The sequence below is a fragment of the Hippopotamus amphibius genome, chromosome 9, assembly GCF_030028045.1.
Source record: "Hippopotamus amphibius kiboko isolate mHipAmp2 chromosome 9, mHipAmp2.hap2, whole genome shotgun sequence".
Taxonomy (NCBI): domain Eukaryota; kingdom Metazoa; phylum Chordata; class Mammalia; order Artiodactyla; family Hippopotamidae; genus Hippopotamus; species Hippopotamus amphibius.
In genome coordinates this window covers 37708792-37727474 of record NC_080194.1, presented here as the reverse complement: position 1 = coordinate 37727474, position 18683 = coordinate 37708792, and the positions used below count along the sequence as shown (strand labels likewise).

At 40.9% G+C, this 18683-nt stretch overlaps 1 protein-coding gene across 1 annotated transcript in view; it reads left to right on the top strand.

Moving 5' to 3' along the window:
• Positions 1 to 18683, top strand: part of DNHD1 (dynein heavy chain domain 1) — a 69691-nt gene that overhangs the window by 4089 nt on the left and 46919 nt on the right. The window contains exons 2-7 of the mRNA XM_057749355.1: positions 3206 to 3409; positions 3490 to 3600; positions 5125 to 5281; positions 14744 to 14998; positions 15108 to 15245; positions 15379 to 15430. Of these exons, the coding sequence (XP_057605338.1) occupies positions 3206 to 3409; positions 3490 to 3600; positions 5125 to 5281; positions 14744 to 14998; positions 15108 to 15245; positions 15379 to 15430 (917 nt within the window). The remainder of the gene's footprint in view (positions 1 to 3205; positions 3410 to 3489; positions 3601 to 5124; positions 5282 to 14743; positions 14999 to 15107; positions 15246 to 15378; positions 15431 to 18683) is intronic.

The window sequence follows — 18683 nt, the reverse complement described above, 5'->3', positions numbered from 1 at the left end:
AATATTTTTTAAAAAAATTAATAAATGCTTTAAATGTGCCCAAACATAGCATTATGGCAACTAGTTTACTGCAACTAGATACAACTATTATATAGTTGCATATAAATTGTATTTAATGTGGAATGTAGGTACATTTTCTGGAAATAAAACAACCTACTAGGATTTTAAGATGCCTGTGGAGGTACTTGTCTGGTTCACTAGGTGGCAGTTTTCCTCTTTATTGGCGTGTGTCTAGTCTTCTGGTTACCCTTGCCTTTCCTTGTTCTCAGTTACTCCAAATAGCATTCCCCGATTCCGTCTGCATGTTATTTCAGCATCTAGCGATATACATATTTTATCATTTCTAAGATGGACATTTTTTTCCACATTTCAACATCTCTGAAATTGTGAAGCATCTTGCAAATTGGTAGCATATCATATTGACAGCATTTTTTAATTTTAGTGTTTCATAAGAAAATGCTGTAGCTAGGGACTTTTCCTGGTGGACCAGTGGGTGGGACACTGTGCTCTCAATGCTCTCAATGCAGGGGGCGCAGGTTCAATCCCTGGTCAGGGAACTAGATCCTGCATGCTGGAACTAAGAGTTTGCATGCCACTAGAGGGAACCTACCTCAACATAAAATAGACCACCTATGACAAACCCACAGCAAACGTCATTCTCAATGGTGAAAAACTGAAAGCATTCCCTCTAAGATCAGGAACAAGACAAGGATGCCCACTCTCACCACTACTATTCAACATAGTTTTGGAAATCCTTGCCTCAGCAGTCAGAGAAGAAAAAGAAATAAAAGGATCCCAAATTGGAAAATAAGAATTAAAACTGTCACTGTTTGCAGATGACATGATACTATACATAGAAAATCCTAAAGAGACCACCGGAAAACTACTTGAGCTAACCAATGAATTTGGTAAAGTTGCAGGATACAAAATTAACACACAGAAATCTCTTGCATTCCTATACACTGACAATTAAAGATCAGAAAGAGAAATTAAGGAAACAATCCCATTCACCATTGCAACAAAAAGAACAAAATACCTAGGAATAAACCTAACTAAGGAGGTAAAAGACCTGTACTCAGAAAACTATAAGACACTGATGAAAGAAATCAAAGAGGACACAAAGAGACAGAGAGATGTACCATGTTCTTGAATTGGAAGAATCAACACTGTGAAAATGTCTATACTACCCAAAGCAATCTATAGATTCAGTGCAATCTCTATCAAATTACCAATGGCATTTTTTCAGAACTAGAACAAAAAATCCTAAAATTTGTATGGAAACACAAAAGACCCCGAATAGCCAAAGCAATCTTTAGGGAGAAAAGTGGAGCTGAAGGAATCAGATTCCCTGACTTCAGGCTATACTACAAAGCTACAGTAATCAAGACAATATGGTACTGGCACAAAAATATAAATATAGGTCAATGGAAGAGGATAGGAAGCCCAAAGATAAACTATGGTCAACTAATCTGTGACAAAGGAGACAAGGATATATAATGGAGAAAAGACAGCTTCTTCAATAAATAGTGTTGGGAAAACTGAACAGCTACATGTACAAGAATGAGATTAGAACACTCCCTAACACCATACACAAAAATAAACTCAAAGTGGATTAAAGACCTAAATGTAGGCCAGACACTATAAAACTCTTAGAGGAAAACATAGGAAGAACACTCTGACATAAATCACAGCAAGATCTTTTTTGACCCACTTCCTAGAGTAATGGAAATACAAATAATAATAAACAAGTGGGACCTAATGAAACAAAAGCTTTTGCACAGCAAAGGAAACTATAAACAAGACAAAAAGATAACCCTCAGAATGGGAGAAAATATTTGCAAACGAATCAACAGACAAAGGATTGATCTCCAAAATATATAAACAGTTCATGCAGCTCAATATCAAAAAAACAAATAACCCAATCAAAAAACAGGCAGAAGACCTAAATAGGCATTTCTCCAAAGAAGACATACAGATGCCCAAGAGGAACATGCAAAGCTGCTCAGCATCACTAATTATTAGAGAAATGCAAATCAAAACGACAATGAGGTATCACCTCACACTAGTTAGAATGGGCATCATCAGAAAATCTATAAACAGTAAATGCTGGAGAGGGTGTGGAGAAAAGGGAATGCTCTTGCGCTGTTGGTGGGAATGTGAATTGATGCAGCCACTATGGAGCACAGTATGGAGGTTCCTTAAAAAACTAAAAATGGAATTGCCATATGACCCAGCCACCCCACTACTGGGCATATACCCAGAGAAAACCATAATTCAAAAAGACACATGCATGCCAATGTTCACTGCAGCACTATTTACAATAGCCAGGTCATGGAAGCAACCTAAATGTCCATCAACAGATGAATGGATAAAGAAGATGTGGTATATATATACAATGGAATATTACTCAGCCATGAAAAGGAATGAAATTGGGACATTTGTAGAGACATGGATGGACCTAGAGACTGTCATACAGAGTGAAGTAAGTCAGAAAGAGAAAAACAAGTATTGTAAATTAATGCATATATGCGGAATCTAGAAAAATGGTACAGATCAGTTGGCAAGGCAGAAATAGAGACACAGATGTAGAGAACAAACAGATGGACACCAAGGGGGAAAGTGTTGGGGGGGGGTTGGAGGAGGGATGAATTGGAAGATTGGGATTACCATATATATATTACTAATAAGAAAAAAAATCAAATTGTAAACTTTTAAATATATGCAGTTTGTTGTATGTCAATTGTATCTCAATAAAAGTCCTAAAAAAAAAAAAAAGTTTGCATGCCTCAACTAAGTCCACATGCTGCAACTAAGAAGCCTACATGCTGCAATGAAGATCCTTCATGCCGCAACTAGGACCCAGCACAGCCTAATTAATTAATTAGTTAATTAATTAATTAAAAAATGCTGCAGCTTACAATTGATGGCATCTTAGATTTGATGGGATGTTAGCTGTCTGAGTCTGGAGATATGAACTTCATGGAAACTGGCTAGGGTTCTTTTTTTTCTTCCCACCTAGTTTTGGCTTCCGTTTCTTCTTAATATTCCATCTTTCTGGTTTGAAGATCATTCTGCTCTCTTTCCCTCTTCCCACTCCCACCTTCCTTCCTGACTCTTTATTTCCCCCTTCCTGTCCTCTTTTGGTCCCTTCCTGCAGTCTGCACAAGTTTGCAAGGCTTCCACTGATCTGTGCTCTTTTTTAAAGGCCCTACAGCCTGATGGTGGTACCACCCAACAAGGTGAATCCTGAGCACTACATCTTTTCTCCCTTTGGGATCCTGCACATACATCCTGTGGAGGGCAGTGAGGCAATGACGCTGGGGACCTGGCACCGCCACTCTGTCCTCTGGCAACAGCTCCAGTTCATTCCATTCTTCAAGTATTGCCTCTTACGCAAGGCCTTAGCCTGGTAGGTGATGATGGGTGTGGGATTGGAGAAGAAGTGTCACAAAGAGCAATAGCACACTGTCACTGCCCTCCGATTTGTAGTTGGAAGAAGGGTGTGAAGTTGCAGAGGCTGCACCGGCACCGGACTTTCCTAGAGAACCACCTGCTCCTTGCTGTGCCCCACTTTGGAGCTGGGCTACTCCATATTAGCAGGTGAGGTCTTCAAAACACAGCTTCAGTGGACTTGTAAAAATTATTTTACAAGAAGTAATAACAGGTTCATTGTAGAAAGTTTGGAAAACACAAAAAAGCACAAAGGAAAAAATCTTCAATCTCACCATCTACAAATAACCATGGCAAACATTTCATTGCATATCCTTGTAGTCTTTTTTTTCCATCACATATGTGATCATACTTTACATATTGTTAAGTAACCAGTTTTTTTTCCTCTGAATAATGTATTCTGAATGCATCTACATCAGCTTGCTCCAGATCATACAATTATTAAATATCAAATCTGAGCATGTAATGCAGGTGTTTGAAACTCTGCTCTTACCATGGTATTACTTGGATTCTTTTTTTTTTTTTTTAAGAAAAGCTTAGTTACTCCTATTTTCAGTACTTTCTTGCTTTCTCTGTACAGCTCTTCAACCACTCCAGAAATGCAGTGGATTGGATTCAAGACTTTAGGGAGTGTGGGAATGCAGTCAGTTTGGAGATTGCACCTAAGGAGGACAGTCACTACTCAGTTCCAATTGACTGTTGCCATTGGGAATGTGGGTCCAGTGTGTCAGCCACATTATTTTTTCAGGATGACCTGGGAATCCACATTTTGTTGTAAAATCTCTTAATTTTATGTGGTTAGTGAAAATTTTTTATTAAAACACTGTGCTGGCTGAGTCTTGGTGGTACATATAAAAACTTTTTCGGTCTGAATTTGGCCTGTGGGCTACCAGTTTGCAACCTCTGCTCTAGGTAGCCCCCAGTCTATCTTAATCATCATGGCATAATTGGGCTGCACAGATCTGAATGTACGTCCTGAACACCAGCAAGGGACTTTACTCTTTGAGCCCCAGTTTCCTGATCTGAAAACAAGAGAGGAAGATTTCTGCTACTCACAGCTGTAGTGAGAATTTAATAAGATTGTGAATGTAAAGTACCATGTTCAGTGTCTCAATAGGTACTGAATAAATGACACCCGTTATGATCATCCTCTGCTTATTTAGGGGGTCCTTCATTTTTTCAAGGATATTTGGAGATGTAGATTTTTCAGGGTGATTGTGGGGGGAATGAATAACAGAAGTGGGTTTCTTCAGGGATGGTTAGCCCACAGGGAGGTTGGAGGTTCCTCACCTTTGATTCTAAAACCTACCTACACTTCTAGACTGTTAGGGCCCTTGGCTTTCCCTTATTCCATGGAAGAAGCCTCTGCAATCTCTTCTTCTAAGTCAGACCTTGGGATCTCTTTGACCCTCTTTCTTGGCAGAAAGGTAACTCAGTGTAAACATTTGCACGTACCCCAAGCCTTTCCCAAAGAGTTCCCCACCAGCAACTTCCTGGGCTTAAACTCTTCCGAAGAACTTTCAGGAGGAGACTGTCACTATTGGTCACTGGGAATGTTACAGTCTTTCTAAACCTTTGCTTATCCTGAGGTGAGCTGGGCTAGGAAGACATCAAAGGTGTCCACAGAAAGAGGGCAGCGTCGCTGGCTCTGATCAGTTTAGCCCTTGATTCCAGGCTTCTGCAGGAGCTGCGCTCTGTGTCCTGGCTCCCACATGAAGCAGATCAGTGCTACGAGCTGCTGGACCTGCGGCAGGCTCTAGCCAAGGAGAACCAGAAGGCTCTGCGGCTGCTCCATCGCTGCCTGCGTCTCTGCACGTCCATCCTTCATCTGGTAAGAGGCTGCAGTTTATCGTGAGCTTTTTTCTCTGAGCTGAACTCGCCAGAGTTTCAGCCTTCTCTTGGCCTAAGCTGCCCTGTGTGTTCTGGACTCTGCAGTTGGCTCAGGGTCATTGTCCTGTCCAGCAGCAGCAGTTTCTGCTCCAGGTGGAAGGATTAATAATAGGTAGGCAGAGACTTGGACTCAACCCTTCCCTACTTGAGCAGAGACGAGAGGGAACATAACAACATCTGATTTTTCAGTTGTTCGTGCCAGGAGTGTTAGAGAATTTGAGAGTTGGAGTCCTGATCTTTCACGGTGCTAGGCTTATCTCTGAACCTATCTTGAACCTTTGACAGGCCACTGTGGCTGGTAGAAGCATCCAGTCACAGAGTCCTTCCTTCATATGCCTACTTTGTTTGTTTGTTTGTTTATTTGGCTGTGTTGGATCTTCATTGCTGCATGCAGGCTTTCTCTAGTTGCAGCTGCAACGAGTGGGGACTACTCTTTGTTGTGGTACATGGGCTTCTCATTGCATGGCTTCTCTTGTCACGGAACATGGGCTCTAGGTGCAGAGGCTTCAGTAGTTGCAGCACATGGGCTCAGTATTTGCATCATGTGGGCCTTAGAGCGTGTGGGCTTCAGTAGTTGTGTTGCACAGGCTTAGTTGCTTGGCGGCATGTGGGTTCTTCCTGCACCAGGGATCGAACCCATGTCCCCTGCATTGGCAGGCAGATTCTCAACCACCGTGCTACCAGGGAAGTCCCCATGTGCCTACTTTGCATTTGTGGTACATGCCTCCTAAGTACAATTTATTGAAATATTTGCATATGTATACACCCATGTAACCACCAGTAGATCAAGATATAGAACATTTATAGCACCTCAGCAAGTCCCTGGTACCTCTCTCATCAGTGCCTCCATGAAGGTAACCACTTCTCTGACCTCTGTCACCATAGGTTAATTGTGTCTGAGTTGGAATTTCCTATAAATGGAATCAGACAGCATGTACTCTTTCTCGTCTGGCTGTTTTTCAATCCACGTTGTGTTAGTGACATTTATCCATAACATTTCAGGTAGTAGCGGTTCACTCTTTTGTATTGTTATGTAGTGTTCTATTACGCAAATGTACCACAATTTAGTTGTTAATTCTCCTATAGATGGACATTTGTGTTGGTTTCAGTTTTTTTATTATTGTGAATAACTGTTAGGAACATTTTTGTATGTCTTTTGATGGACATAAACACTCATTTCTTTGGGGTGTATATTCCAGGAGTGGAATTATGTGTTTCACAGTGCCAAACAGTTTTCTAGAGTAGTTGTACCAGTTTATATTCCCATCAGACTTCTAGTTGTCCTGTGATCTCATCAGCACTTGGGAGTGTCAAGGTTTTTAATTTTAGCAAAATTGGTGAGTGTACAGTGGTATTTCATTGTGGTTTTAACTTGTGTTTCTGTGATCACCAGTGATGTTCAGCCTCCTTTCAGATGTTTATTGGCCATTTTGGTACCCTCTTCTCTGAAGTGTCTAACTCTTGCTCATTTTTGACTGGGTCGTCTGATTTTTTTCCTATTAATTTGTAGGAGTTCTTTATATATTCTGGTTATGAGTCGGGTATCAAATATATACATATTGTGTACATTTTATCCCAGTCTGTGGCTTACCTTTATACTATTTTAATGGTGTCTTTTGATGAGCAGAAATTCTTAATCTTTTTGAAGTTCATTCTATTATTATTATTATTATTATTAATTTTGGGGAGGTTAGTGTCCTTTGGGTTCCGGTTTAAGAAATCTTTGCCTACCCCATATTCTCCTATCTTTTCTCCTAGAAATTTTATTACCTTATCTTTTACATTTAGGTGTATGATCCATTTCAAACTAATTTTTTTTTTTTTTTGGCTGCGCTGTGTCTTCATTGCTGCCTGTGGCTTTTTCTAGTTGCAGCGAGTGGGGGCTACTCTTCGTTGGGGTATGCAGGCTTCCCAGTGTGGTGGCTTCTCTTATTTTGGAGCACAGGCTCTAGGCTTCAGTAGTTGCAGCACACGGGCTCAGTAGTTGTGGCACACATGCCCTAGAGCGAGAGGGCGTCAGTAGTTGCCACGAGTGGGCTCATTAGTAGTGACACTTGGACTCTAGGGCCATCGGGCTTCAGTAGTTGTGGCACACAGGCTTAGTTGCTCTGCGGCACGTGAGATCTTTCCGGACCAGGGATGGAATCCGTGTCCTTTTCATTGGTGGGCGGATTAACCACAGTGCCACAAGGGAAGCCCTCAAATTAATTTTTATGTGTGGTGTGAGGTAAGAGTCAAGTTTTATTTTTCTTATTTATTGAAAAGACTTGCATTTCCCCACTGAGTTACAGTGGTGTCTTTTTCTTAAATCAGATGATGGTGTATGTGTGGGTCTGTTTCTGGACTCTGTTCTGTTCCATCAATCTACCTGTCTATCATATTTGTCAGTGTCACACTATCTTAATTATTGTAGCTTTATAATAAGTCTTAATATCTGGTATTGTAAGTCCTACAGCTTTTTGTTGTTCAAGATTTCCCTAGCTATTCTAGGGAAATTCTTTAAATTTCCATATAAATTTTAGATCAGCTTGTTAATTTTCACAAAATGATTTACTGGAATTTTTTTTATTAGCTTGTTTTTAATCTGTAGATCAATTTGGGGGAGAATTGATATCCTAACAATATTTAGTTTTCTAATCCATGAACATGGATCTCTTGATTTATTTTGATTTCTTTAATTACACTTAACAGGTTTTGTAGGTTTCCTGGAGAAGTCTTGAATATATTTCATTAGATTTATTACTAGATATTCAACATTTTTTTTGCTATTATAAATGGTATTTTAAACATTATTGTTTTCTAATGATTGCTATACTATACACAAAAATTAATTCATGGTGGATAAAAGACATTAAGTGTGAAAAAAAATCCAGAAAGCTTTCGGAAGATAATATGGGATAATATTTTTATCATCTCAGGGTTTCTTAAAATATAAAAATTATAAACCATAAAAAACAATGTGTGTCTATATTAAAATTAATTTTAAAAATCACCATAAAAAGAGTGAAAGGACAAGCAGAGGCAACACTTACCACTTTCTGTGCTGCTGTGTGGAGTAGAATGGAACCTGTCCCTGTTGGCAGTCACCCCAAAGGTTAGGGGGGTGCAGTAAGGGAGGATCACAGTTGCCAGCAATTATCACAGCTGGCAACTGAATTGTTACAGAACCAAGCTTGTAATCTGTGCTAAATAAAAGCATGCTGCTGCCCATTAAAATGTAACATTACTGAATAACTCAAATAGATTAGAAACAAATAAATAATGATATTAAATGTGAGTGTTTGATAGACATTCATCAATTTTTAAGGAAGTTTCCATCAATTCCTAGTTTGTTAAGAGGTTTTTTTTTTCATGAATGGGTATTGAATTTTGTCCAGGGACTTTTTTTTTTCTTCTTTTATTTAGATGATCATGGGGTTTTTCTCCTTTATCTGTTAATATGGTGAATCATCGGTGTTAGACCACCTTTGCATTACTGAGATAAACCCATTTCCTTCCTTCCTCCCTTCCTTCCTTGTGTAACTTTTAATTTTGATATAATTTCAAACTTATTAAGAGAGTTGCAAGAATAGTGTAATAAACTCATTTATTCCTTTCACCCAGATGGTTATTTTTTGCCCTGTTATTTATGCTCTTTCTTTCTGTATATGTATATGCATTATTTTGCTGAACGATTTAAGAGTGAGTTGCAGACATCAAGTCCATTTACCCCTAAATACACCAGTGTGTTTTTTATGAGAACAAGGACATTTTCTTTCATAACTATAGCACAATTATAAAAACTTAGGAATTTCACTTTGATATGTTCTACCATTTAGCCCACAATCCTTATTAAAAATTTGCCAATTTTTAAAAAATAAATTTATTTATTTATTTATTTATTGGCTGCTTTGGGTCTTCATTGCTACGCATGGGCTTTCTCTAGTAGTGGAGAGTGGGGGCTACTCTTCATTGTGGAGCACGGGCTCTAGGTGCATGGGCTTCTATAGTTATGGCACGTGGGCTCAATAGTTGTGGTTCGAGGGGTCTAGAGCACACACTCAGTAGTTGTGGCACATGGGCTTAGTTGCTCCGCAGTGTGTGGGATCTTCCCCGACCAGGGCTTGAACCTGTGTTCTCTGCACTGGCAGACAGATTCTTAACCACTGTGGCACCAGGGAAGCCTGCCAATTATTTTCAATAATGTCCTTTTTAAAAATATGTTTTCTTCCTGCTTTATGATCCAATCCAGAATCATGCGTTGCACTTAGTGGTCACTTCTATTCAGTCTCTTTCACAGGCAACAGTTCCTCTGCCTTTCTTGGCTCCTTGCCTCACAGTGGGACAACTTTACAATATGATGCACGTTCCAAAGCCACTGCCCCTCCAGATCAGATGGAGAACAGCGTTAGCTGAGATCCTTATCTCCCTTGTTTTACTTCCCTCTCTCCCTTAGAAGTTAGTTTCCAGAAGATCATTCCTTCAATGAATCACGTTTCCCCAAATTCGTCTCTCAGGCTCTGTTTCTAGGGAACCCAACCCAAGAAAATACGTATTAGCCCAACAGCATTCAGTATTTTATTCAGACATTCTATAGCCACAATCATTTTTGTTATCCACTTTTCCTTTCAATTTCTGAGAGATATACGTTAAAAATCCCCTCCTATGGCTATAGATTTGTTAATGTCTCCTTGATGTTCTTTCAGTTTGCAACACGTATTTCAAAATCATATTGTTATGTGAGTAAAGATTTATTACAATATTTCTTGGTGACTTTATTGATATGAAAAAGTCTTCATTCTTGTCACTACTTTTCTTCTAGAGTTCTCTTTTGTCTGATGTGAAAAGCATCAACCGTTTGCTTGAACTATCTTTCTCTGTCCCTTTGTTTTCAATCTTCCTTTGTTACTCTGTTTCATATCTCTCTCTCTCTTTTTTTATAAATTTATTTATTTATTTATTTATTGGCTGTGTTGGGTCTTTGTTGCTGGGCGCGGGCTTTCTTTATTTGCGGTAAGCAGGGGCTACTCTTCATTGTGGTGAGGACTTCTCATTGCCGTGGCTTCTCTTGTTGCAGAGCACGGGCTCTAGGGGCGTGGGCTTCAGTAGTTGGGGTACATGGGCTCAATAGTTGTGGCTCATGGGCTTAGTTGCTCTGCAGCATGTAGGATCTTACTGGAGCAGGGATCAAACCCGTGTCCCCTGCATTGGCAGGCAGATTCTTAACCACTGTACCAGCTAGGAAGTCCCTACCAAAGTATTTTGAAGAATCTTAGGAGTGCATCCATTTATACACCTGCCTAACATGGGTAGCTGTTCAACTTATATTTTTATAACAATGTCTCTTTCATATCTTTTCCTAAAGGCACGTTCTCAAAGAGGCCTTCTCTAGTCACCCTATTTAAGATTGCAAGCCCCACTGTCACTAGTACTCCTGATCCCTCTTTCCCTGCTCTGTTGTTTTTTTCATAGCACTTTTAATTTTCACAAACAATACACATTTATTATTTATATATTTAATGTATATTATTTACTTATTATGTTTATTGTATCCCGTCCCCCTCCAACGAGAGGGTAGGGATTTTTACCTGTTTCATTCACTAACATGTCTCTGTTGCTTATTATAGTGTATGCCATTGAGTAGGTGCTCAGTGAGTATTTGTTGACTGAATGAATGCCAAGTTGAGTCTGTGTCTATATCTTTCTTCCAAGCAGAATAAAAGCTTAGCACTCTTCTAATTTCCTTTTTCTCCTCCTACCTTCCCCACCCTCCACCCTTCTCATTATGCTTTTATTGATAGCTCCCAGAATTTTAGTTCTAGATCATTATGGACATTCTTGTTTTACAGCTACTCGTTTAGAATTAACAATATGTTTCACAAATGGTTTTGCTCATCAGAGCTTCTTGTACTCCAGAAATATAGTTGTTTGTTTACTTTCCAGAGAGCATCTGCGAATGGTAAATTTGTAGAGTCTTTGCGTGTCTAAAAATGTCTTTATTCATCCTCGAACTTCAGTGATGCTGTGGCTAGATATGGTATCCTAGGTTTTAAAAATGTCCTTAGAACTTTAAAGATATTGCCCCTACTCGTGAGGCTTTTTAAAATAAGCTGTTAAAAATTAATTAATTAATTAATTAATTAATTAATTAATTTTTGGCTCTGTTGGGTCTTCGTTGATGTGCACGGGCTTTCTCTAGTTGTGGAGAACGGGGGCTACTCTTCCTTGCGGTGCGCGGGCTTCTCATTGTGGTGGCTTCTCTTGCTGTGGAGCACAGGCTCTAGGCGTGTGGGCTTCAGTAGTTGGGGCATGTGGGCTTCAGTAGTTGGGGCACATGCACTCAGTAGTTGCAGCTCACAGGCTGTAGAGTGCAGGCTCAGCAGTTGTGGTACACAGGCTTAGTTGCTCCATGGCATGTGGGATCTTCTCAGAACAGAGCTTGAACCTGTGTTCCCTGCACTGGCAGGGAAAAAACCTTCATTCTGGTCACTACTTTTCTTCTAGAGTTCTCTTTTGTCTGAGGTGAAAAGCATCAACTGTTTGCTTGAACTATCTTCCTCTGTCTCTTTGTTTTCAACCTTACTTTGTTACTTTGTTTTATCTCTCTCGCTCTCTTTTTTATAAATTTATTTATTTATTTGTTTATTGGCTCTGTTGGGTCTTTGTTGCTGGGCGCGGGCTTCCTTTAGTTGCGGTAAGCAGGGGCTACTTTTCATTGTGGTGCGGGCTCCTCATTGCCATGGCTTCTCTTGTTGCGGAGCACGGGCTCTAGGGGCGTGGGCTTCAGTAGTTGGGGTACATGGGCTCAATAGTTGTGGCTCACGGGCTTAGTTGCTCCGCGGCATGTAGGATCTTACTGGAGCAAGGATCAAACTCATGTCCCCTGCAATGGCAGGCAGATTCTTAACCACTGAGCCACCTAGGAAGTCCCTATCTGTGCTGATTTAACAAAGTTTTGTTTTTTTTTTTATAAATTTATTTATCTATTTATTTAATTGGCTGTGTTGGGTCTTCGTTGCTACACATGGGCTTTCTCTAGTTGTGAGGAGCCCAGGGCTACTCTTCATTGTGGCACATGGGCTTAGTTTCTCCTCTGCATGTGGTATCTTCTTGGGGCAGAGATGGAACCCGTGTCCCCTGCATTGGCAGGCAGGTTCTTAACCACTGCGCCACCTAGGAAGTCCCTACCAAAGTATTTTGAAGAATCTTAGGAGTGCATCCATTTATACACCTGCCTAACACGGGTAGCTGTTCAACTTATATTTTTATAACAATGTCTCTTTCATATCTTTTCCTAAAGGCACGTTCTCAAAGAGGCCTTCTCTAGTCACCCTATTTAAGATTGCAAGCCCCACTGTCACTAGTACTCCTGATCCCTCTTTCCCTGCTCTGTTGTTTTTTTCATAGCACTTTTAATTTTCACAAACAATGCACATATCTATATCTTTCTTCCAAGCAGAATAAAACCTTAGCACTCTTCTAATTTCCTTTTTCTCCTCCTACCTTCCCCACCCTCCACCCTTCTCATTATGCTTTTATTAATAGCTCCCAGAATTTTAGTTCTAGATCATTATGAACATTCTTGTTTTACAGCTACTCGTTTAGAATTAACAATATGTTTCCCAATTGTTTTGCTCGTCAGAGCTTCTTGTAGACCACTTTACCCTCTTGTATTCATTTGTCTCTGCCAGAAATAGAGTTGTTTTTTTTTTCCAGAGAGCATCTGCGAATGGTAAATTTGTAGAGTCTTTGCGTGTCTAAAAATGTCTTTATTCATCCTCGAACTTCAGTGATGCTGTGGCTAGATATGGTATCCTAGGTTTTAAAAATGTCCTTAGAACTTTAAAGATATTGCCCCTACTTGTGAGGCTTTTTAAAATAAGCTTTTAAAAATTAACTATTTAATTAATTTTTGGCTCTGTTGGGTCTTCGCTGATGTGCACGAGCTTTCTCTAGTTGCGGAGAACAGGGGCTACTCTTCCTTGCGGTGCTCGGGCTTCTCATTGCGGTGGCTTCTCTTGCTGTGGAGCACAGGCTCTAGGCGCGTGGGCTTCCGTAGTTGGGGCACGTGGGCTCAGTAGTTGGAGCACATGCACTCAGTAGTTGCAGCTCACAGGCTGTAGAGCACAGGCTCAGTAGTGGTGGCGCACAGGCTTAGTTGCTCCACGGCATGTGGGATCTTCCTGGACCAGGGCTCAAACCCGTGTCCCCTGCATTGGCAGTCGGATTCTTAACCACTGTGCCACCAGGGAAGTCCCCAGTGGTGAGATTTTACAAACATATACTGATTATGTTCTGTTGTAGTAATTATTGTTGTTGTTTTTATGGTTTTATCCTAGTTGTCACTCAGTAAGCCCTTTCAATATGAGGTGATACATTCTTTTTATAAACACTTACAATGGAACGGGCCATGCCAGGCACTGTGTTAAGCAGTAGAGACACGAAACAAGGTGTGACAGAGGCCTCCTTGGAGAATCTACAGTGTAGTGGACAAGTCACATGAGTAGGTAATGGCGCACTGGACTAAGGACTATGACACGGGAAGCACTGCGTGTTGAGGATATTGCTAGAGCACGGAAGAGGACACCTCGCCAAGTCCAAGGCATGTTTGTACATGACATGCCCAGCTTAGGTCTCAACTGCCTTACGTCTGGGTCTCAGAAGACTGGGATCTGAGCTCAGAGTAGCAGAACGCAATCTGCAGACACCACGTCGCAGCTCTAACCACGAGCTCTGTTGAGCATCAGAAAGGGTAGGAGGGCAGCAAGGACAGAAGGTCCATCTGGCCAGACATATCTTTCTGGTGTCTCCACTCTGTCCCTCGGCAGGAGAGGCCCAGAGAGCGGCAGCTGTCAGCAGCCTGTGGAGGCTGAGGAGCTTCCCAGCTGCGGGAAGAACCCACACAAAGGCTCCCAGGCTTTTATCCCTACTCCCTGCCCTCCACGGGCACAGACACAGAAAGTCTGCCAGTAGTCAGAGACCGCGTCCGCCCTCACAGAGGGCAGCGTTATGCGGGTCAGCAGGCCGCATCGCCCAGGCCTAGCGACTGGACTCCACATCCTGGAATAACTGCTGAGCCTTCCTTATCCAATCTCTCTTTTTATTTGTCTGATCTATGCATTGTGACTCTCTCTGTTCACACACGCACAGACTTTCTGTTTGAGTTCCACCCTGGGGGCTTTTAGCAGACAGGCCTGGCCTATCAAATTAACTCACTGTAGGCTTTCAATATGTGTTCTCCATTTCACATCTTCTCTGGTCACTTAAAGATTTCCAGGGCCAGCCTCTACTGAAAAGCAGCTGTTTATGTGCATACCTAGGTTGTAGGCTCCAAGACCTGAGAGCTTTGCAACAGACCAGTGGGTGGCCAGTTTGCTCTCCACCCCCCTTTCTCCGGTGAATTTTCCACTCTCTATTCCGACAGATTCACGAGGATACATACTACATGCAACAGGGCCTGCAGGAGCGAGTGAAAAACTGCAAGAGGATCGGGACACACCAGGGCTCCGTATACCTTCAGAGGGTGCAGTGCCAGCAGCTTGAGCAGAAGCTGAAGCAGGCAGAGACCTGGCTGCTGCAGATGGGACAGCTGGCCCGCCTGGTAGACTACATGATTTGCCAGAACCTTGTGTCCATCATAGAGGAGGAGATAACCTCTTTTGTGGCCAACATCCTGCAAGTGAGGTGGTGGGTGGCATGTGTGGAGGTGGGCGGGCAGTCAGGGGCCAGTTGGCGGGGAGCAGATACTGAAATCTAGCCCCATGACCTCTCCTGACCCTTCTTTACAGGCCCCAAGGCAGAAACCCTTTCTCTCAACACAGCTGGCCTTTGACAGTTGTGGCCAGCTGTCTCATGAGCCCTGTATTGAAAATATGATCCAGATTTTAACTGGGGGCCTAAGGTCTGTGAAGGCCTCTGCCTTGAAGGTATTCTGGATTGGGCAGGGGGCTGCCTGTAGGGATTCCCAGTTCCTATCCTCTGTATAATCAGAAGCTCTCAGACCGGTCTGAACTCTCATCGTTTGCCATTTCTGCCCCTTCTCTGTACTTTGGCATAAAGGTATTGCAGTCTACAGACCCAAAGACCTTCTGGGATTCCCTGTATTTTGAAGGTATTTAAGGAGCCCTAGGCAGCGGGGAGGAAGGGTGGAAGGAGGGAGAAGGGCTCATGCAGTGTCCTAATGGCCATAGAGTCAGGCGCTGGACATGGATGGAGCAGCTCTAACCTGGGTCTGCACGTGTTTTGAGGGGTAGGAGGGTGGAGGTATGGTTTTGCTCACTCGTGTGTGTGCCTATGTGTATGTGTGTGCACACAGCTGAGTGTAGTGAGAGGTGTATGAAAGAGTGTGAGTACATCGTCCTCTGATTCGTCCTAATGCTGTGAGGTTTTTCTCTAATGTCATAATGGCATTTCACTTACAGTTGGATTTGATTGCTAAGTTAATTTGTACTTGTTTGAAGAACTCTGCCTGTTCAATATTTGCTTTATTTCATGCAGCTTTTTCATTTCATATAGAATAATTCATTCGTATTATTGAGCTATCTTATGGTTACCAGTTATCATTGGTTATCAGTCTCAAACTTGTAAATCATCAGGGAGGAAATACACATTCACATTTCCTTTATTTGGAATACTCATGCTGTCACAGATAAAATCATTAAATGCATTTAGTCGCATCTGACATGTAGATGCTTTTTCATTTTCCCATTCAACTAGTGCATTTTCATTAAGATGATGTAAAGACAGCAAGTTAATTTTAGGAATTAGGTGAGAAGGAAGAAAAAAGGTCATTGAGGAGCCTGGTTTTGGGGGGGTTTTGTTTGGTTGGTTGTTTGTTTTGGCCATGCCTCTGGGCATGCAGGATCTTAGTTCTGCGACCAGGAATCAAACCTGTGCCCCCTGCAGTGGAAGCGTGGAGTACTAACCATTGGACTGCCAGGGAATTCCTGAGCCTGTGTCTTCTACAAATCACACCAGTTGGGGCACGTTTTTTCTCAAATGAGTCTAGATTAATTGATAGAGACTATTGATATTTGTTTTACATGGTACATTGGGAAAAGGAAGGGCTCTGAAATCCGACAGTTTAGTTCACTAATCTGTAAAATGGGAAAACAAAAATACCCACTTGCAGCATTGTTTTGAAGAATGAAAGAGGTAATATGTCTAGAATAGTGCTCAGCACAGAGTAGTACATATTTCAGATAGTATCTTCTTACTATTATTAGTATTAAAGACAGATAAATCATACATTTCACAGCGCTTCCTCATTGTATGATGTACAAATTCATACTATGCATATGCTCTAGTATTTTCCTTTGAATGGCAAAACAAACAAACAAAAACTTTTATTCTGAATTCTAGTGAATGAGAATGTTCACCTGCAATGTCTTGGGGTTGTCCCTTCTGCTTTTAGAAGAGCAGCAGGGACTTATCTATTTAGAGGTGAAGTGTCACGATATTCATCTTTCAAATATTGGGTGGGCCAAAAAGTTTGTTCGCTTTTTTGGCCAAACCAGTAGTTTAGGGAAAAGAAAAATAGAATGAAAAACAAAGAAAGCAATGTGGCAAAATGTTAATAATTGTGGAGTCTAACTGGATAGATAAAGGAGTTTGTAGAACCTTTAAATTTTTCTACATGTTTGAGACTTTTCAAAATCAAAATTTGAAGGAAAAAAAAAAGATCAACGTGGAAAATCAAGTTAATATTGTGGAGGAACCAGAATCAAAGTTCTGATTTGGCATTTTCTATAAGTTCTTTATGAAAATTAGAGTAATATACAATAAACATGTAGCAGTTAAAACACTACAAGTCGTCTTTAAGAAAAACATTCACCTGAGAAATCTTTTACTTGAATGAGGCAAAATTTGTATGGCATTTTAAGCAAATTAAAAAATTATTTCAATACCTCTACTTATACAGAAAAATATGAAAAATAAGCCCCTTATAACAGAAACATATATTGGCTAGGTTCTAGTTCCTAGAAGAATACGCAATGTTTTACTAATAAAATGCTTGCAACATATTCTCTATTCATAAGCTCTGTTCTCTGACATTTTCCAGAGGGCAGCCTTAGTACGGGAACATTTCGAGACCAAAAAGAGATTAATTTTACTATCAGATGCTCTTACAGTCTTATCAGTAATAGTCTGCAGTTTAAAAGTGAGAAAATACAATCAGATAATGATTTTTCTCAACTGGCAGGTGTCAAGTTCAGGAGCTATTACCTTAAAGTTCTTACTTTAACTTTACTATGACAATACCCTACCGAGATCAGAATATCTTTTTGGTATTTGCGGTAAGATAAATCTGTAACCCTGAAAAGGGACAAAGGATTGCTTCATTTTTATTATAAAATCTTTTGAAGTACGTTTTTGTTGGAATGGTGTTGAAGTTAGATTAGAGACATCATGCAAAGAACAAAGCTGTCATTACCATATGTTTTTCCAGGGGCCTGCATAGGGCAGGGAGGGTCTCTGGAGAATGTGAAATGTAGACAGTGTGACCAGCAAGAGGAAGTATAGGTGGAAGCAGTGTGACAGTGAGAGAATTCATAGATGAGAGGGAAGGGAGTTTTTTTTCTTGACCCTCTGTAAGATATTTTGAAGAGATGAAAAGTTGGATAAGTATGTTTGACAAGATGCTTATGTCTGAGTCACTGATTCAAGGAAACCTACAGGAAAGATCTATCATTATTTAGGTCTTCCAAAGTTGGACGGACATTTAAAAATGCAGCTCCATGTTGACTCATATGTATTATACTAAAACATATATACTTTAAATGGAAGCCCAAATCCCTCAGCAATGACAGATAACTTATGTTTCTTTGACTTAGTTGATATCAGGTCTCTGTATTTCACTCACTTTGGCTAAGAAGTCATTAGTGTTCTATTTTGTTGGAATATTGTGTTCACCAAGTTGTATTAAAAATGCATTAGCTTTGGGCTTCCTAGGTGGCACAGTGGTTAAGAATCCTCCTGCCAATGCAGGGGACACAGGTTCAATCCCTGCTCCAGGAAGGTCCCACATGCCGCGGAGCAACTAAGCCTGTGCGCCACAACTATTGAGCCTGCGCTTTAGAGCCCGTGAGCCACAATTATTGAGCCCATGTGCTGCAACTACTGAAGCCCACTCGCCTAGAGCCCATGCTCCACAACAAGAGCAGCCACTGCAATGAGGGGCCCGCGCACCATAATAAAGAGAAGACCCCACTCACTGCAACTAAAGAAAGCCCGCACACAGAAAAAAAGACCCAATACAGCCAATAAAATAAATAAATAAATAAATAATAAATTAATTAATTTAAAAAAATGCAATAGCTTTTCTTTCCATTACTCAGAAGCACACATGAATTGACTGTATTGCC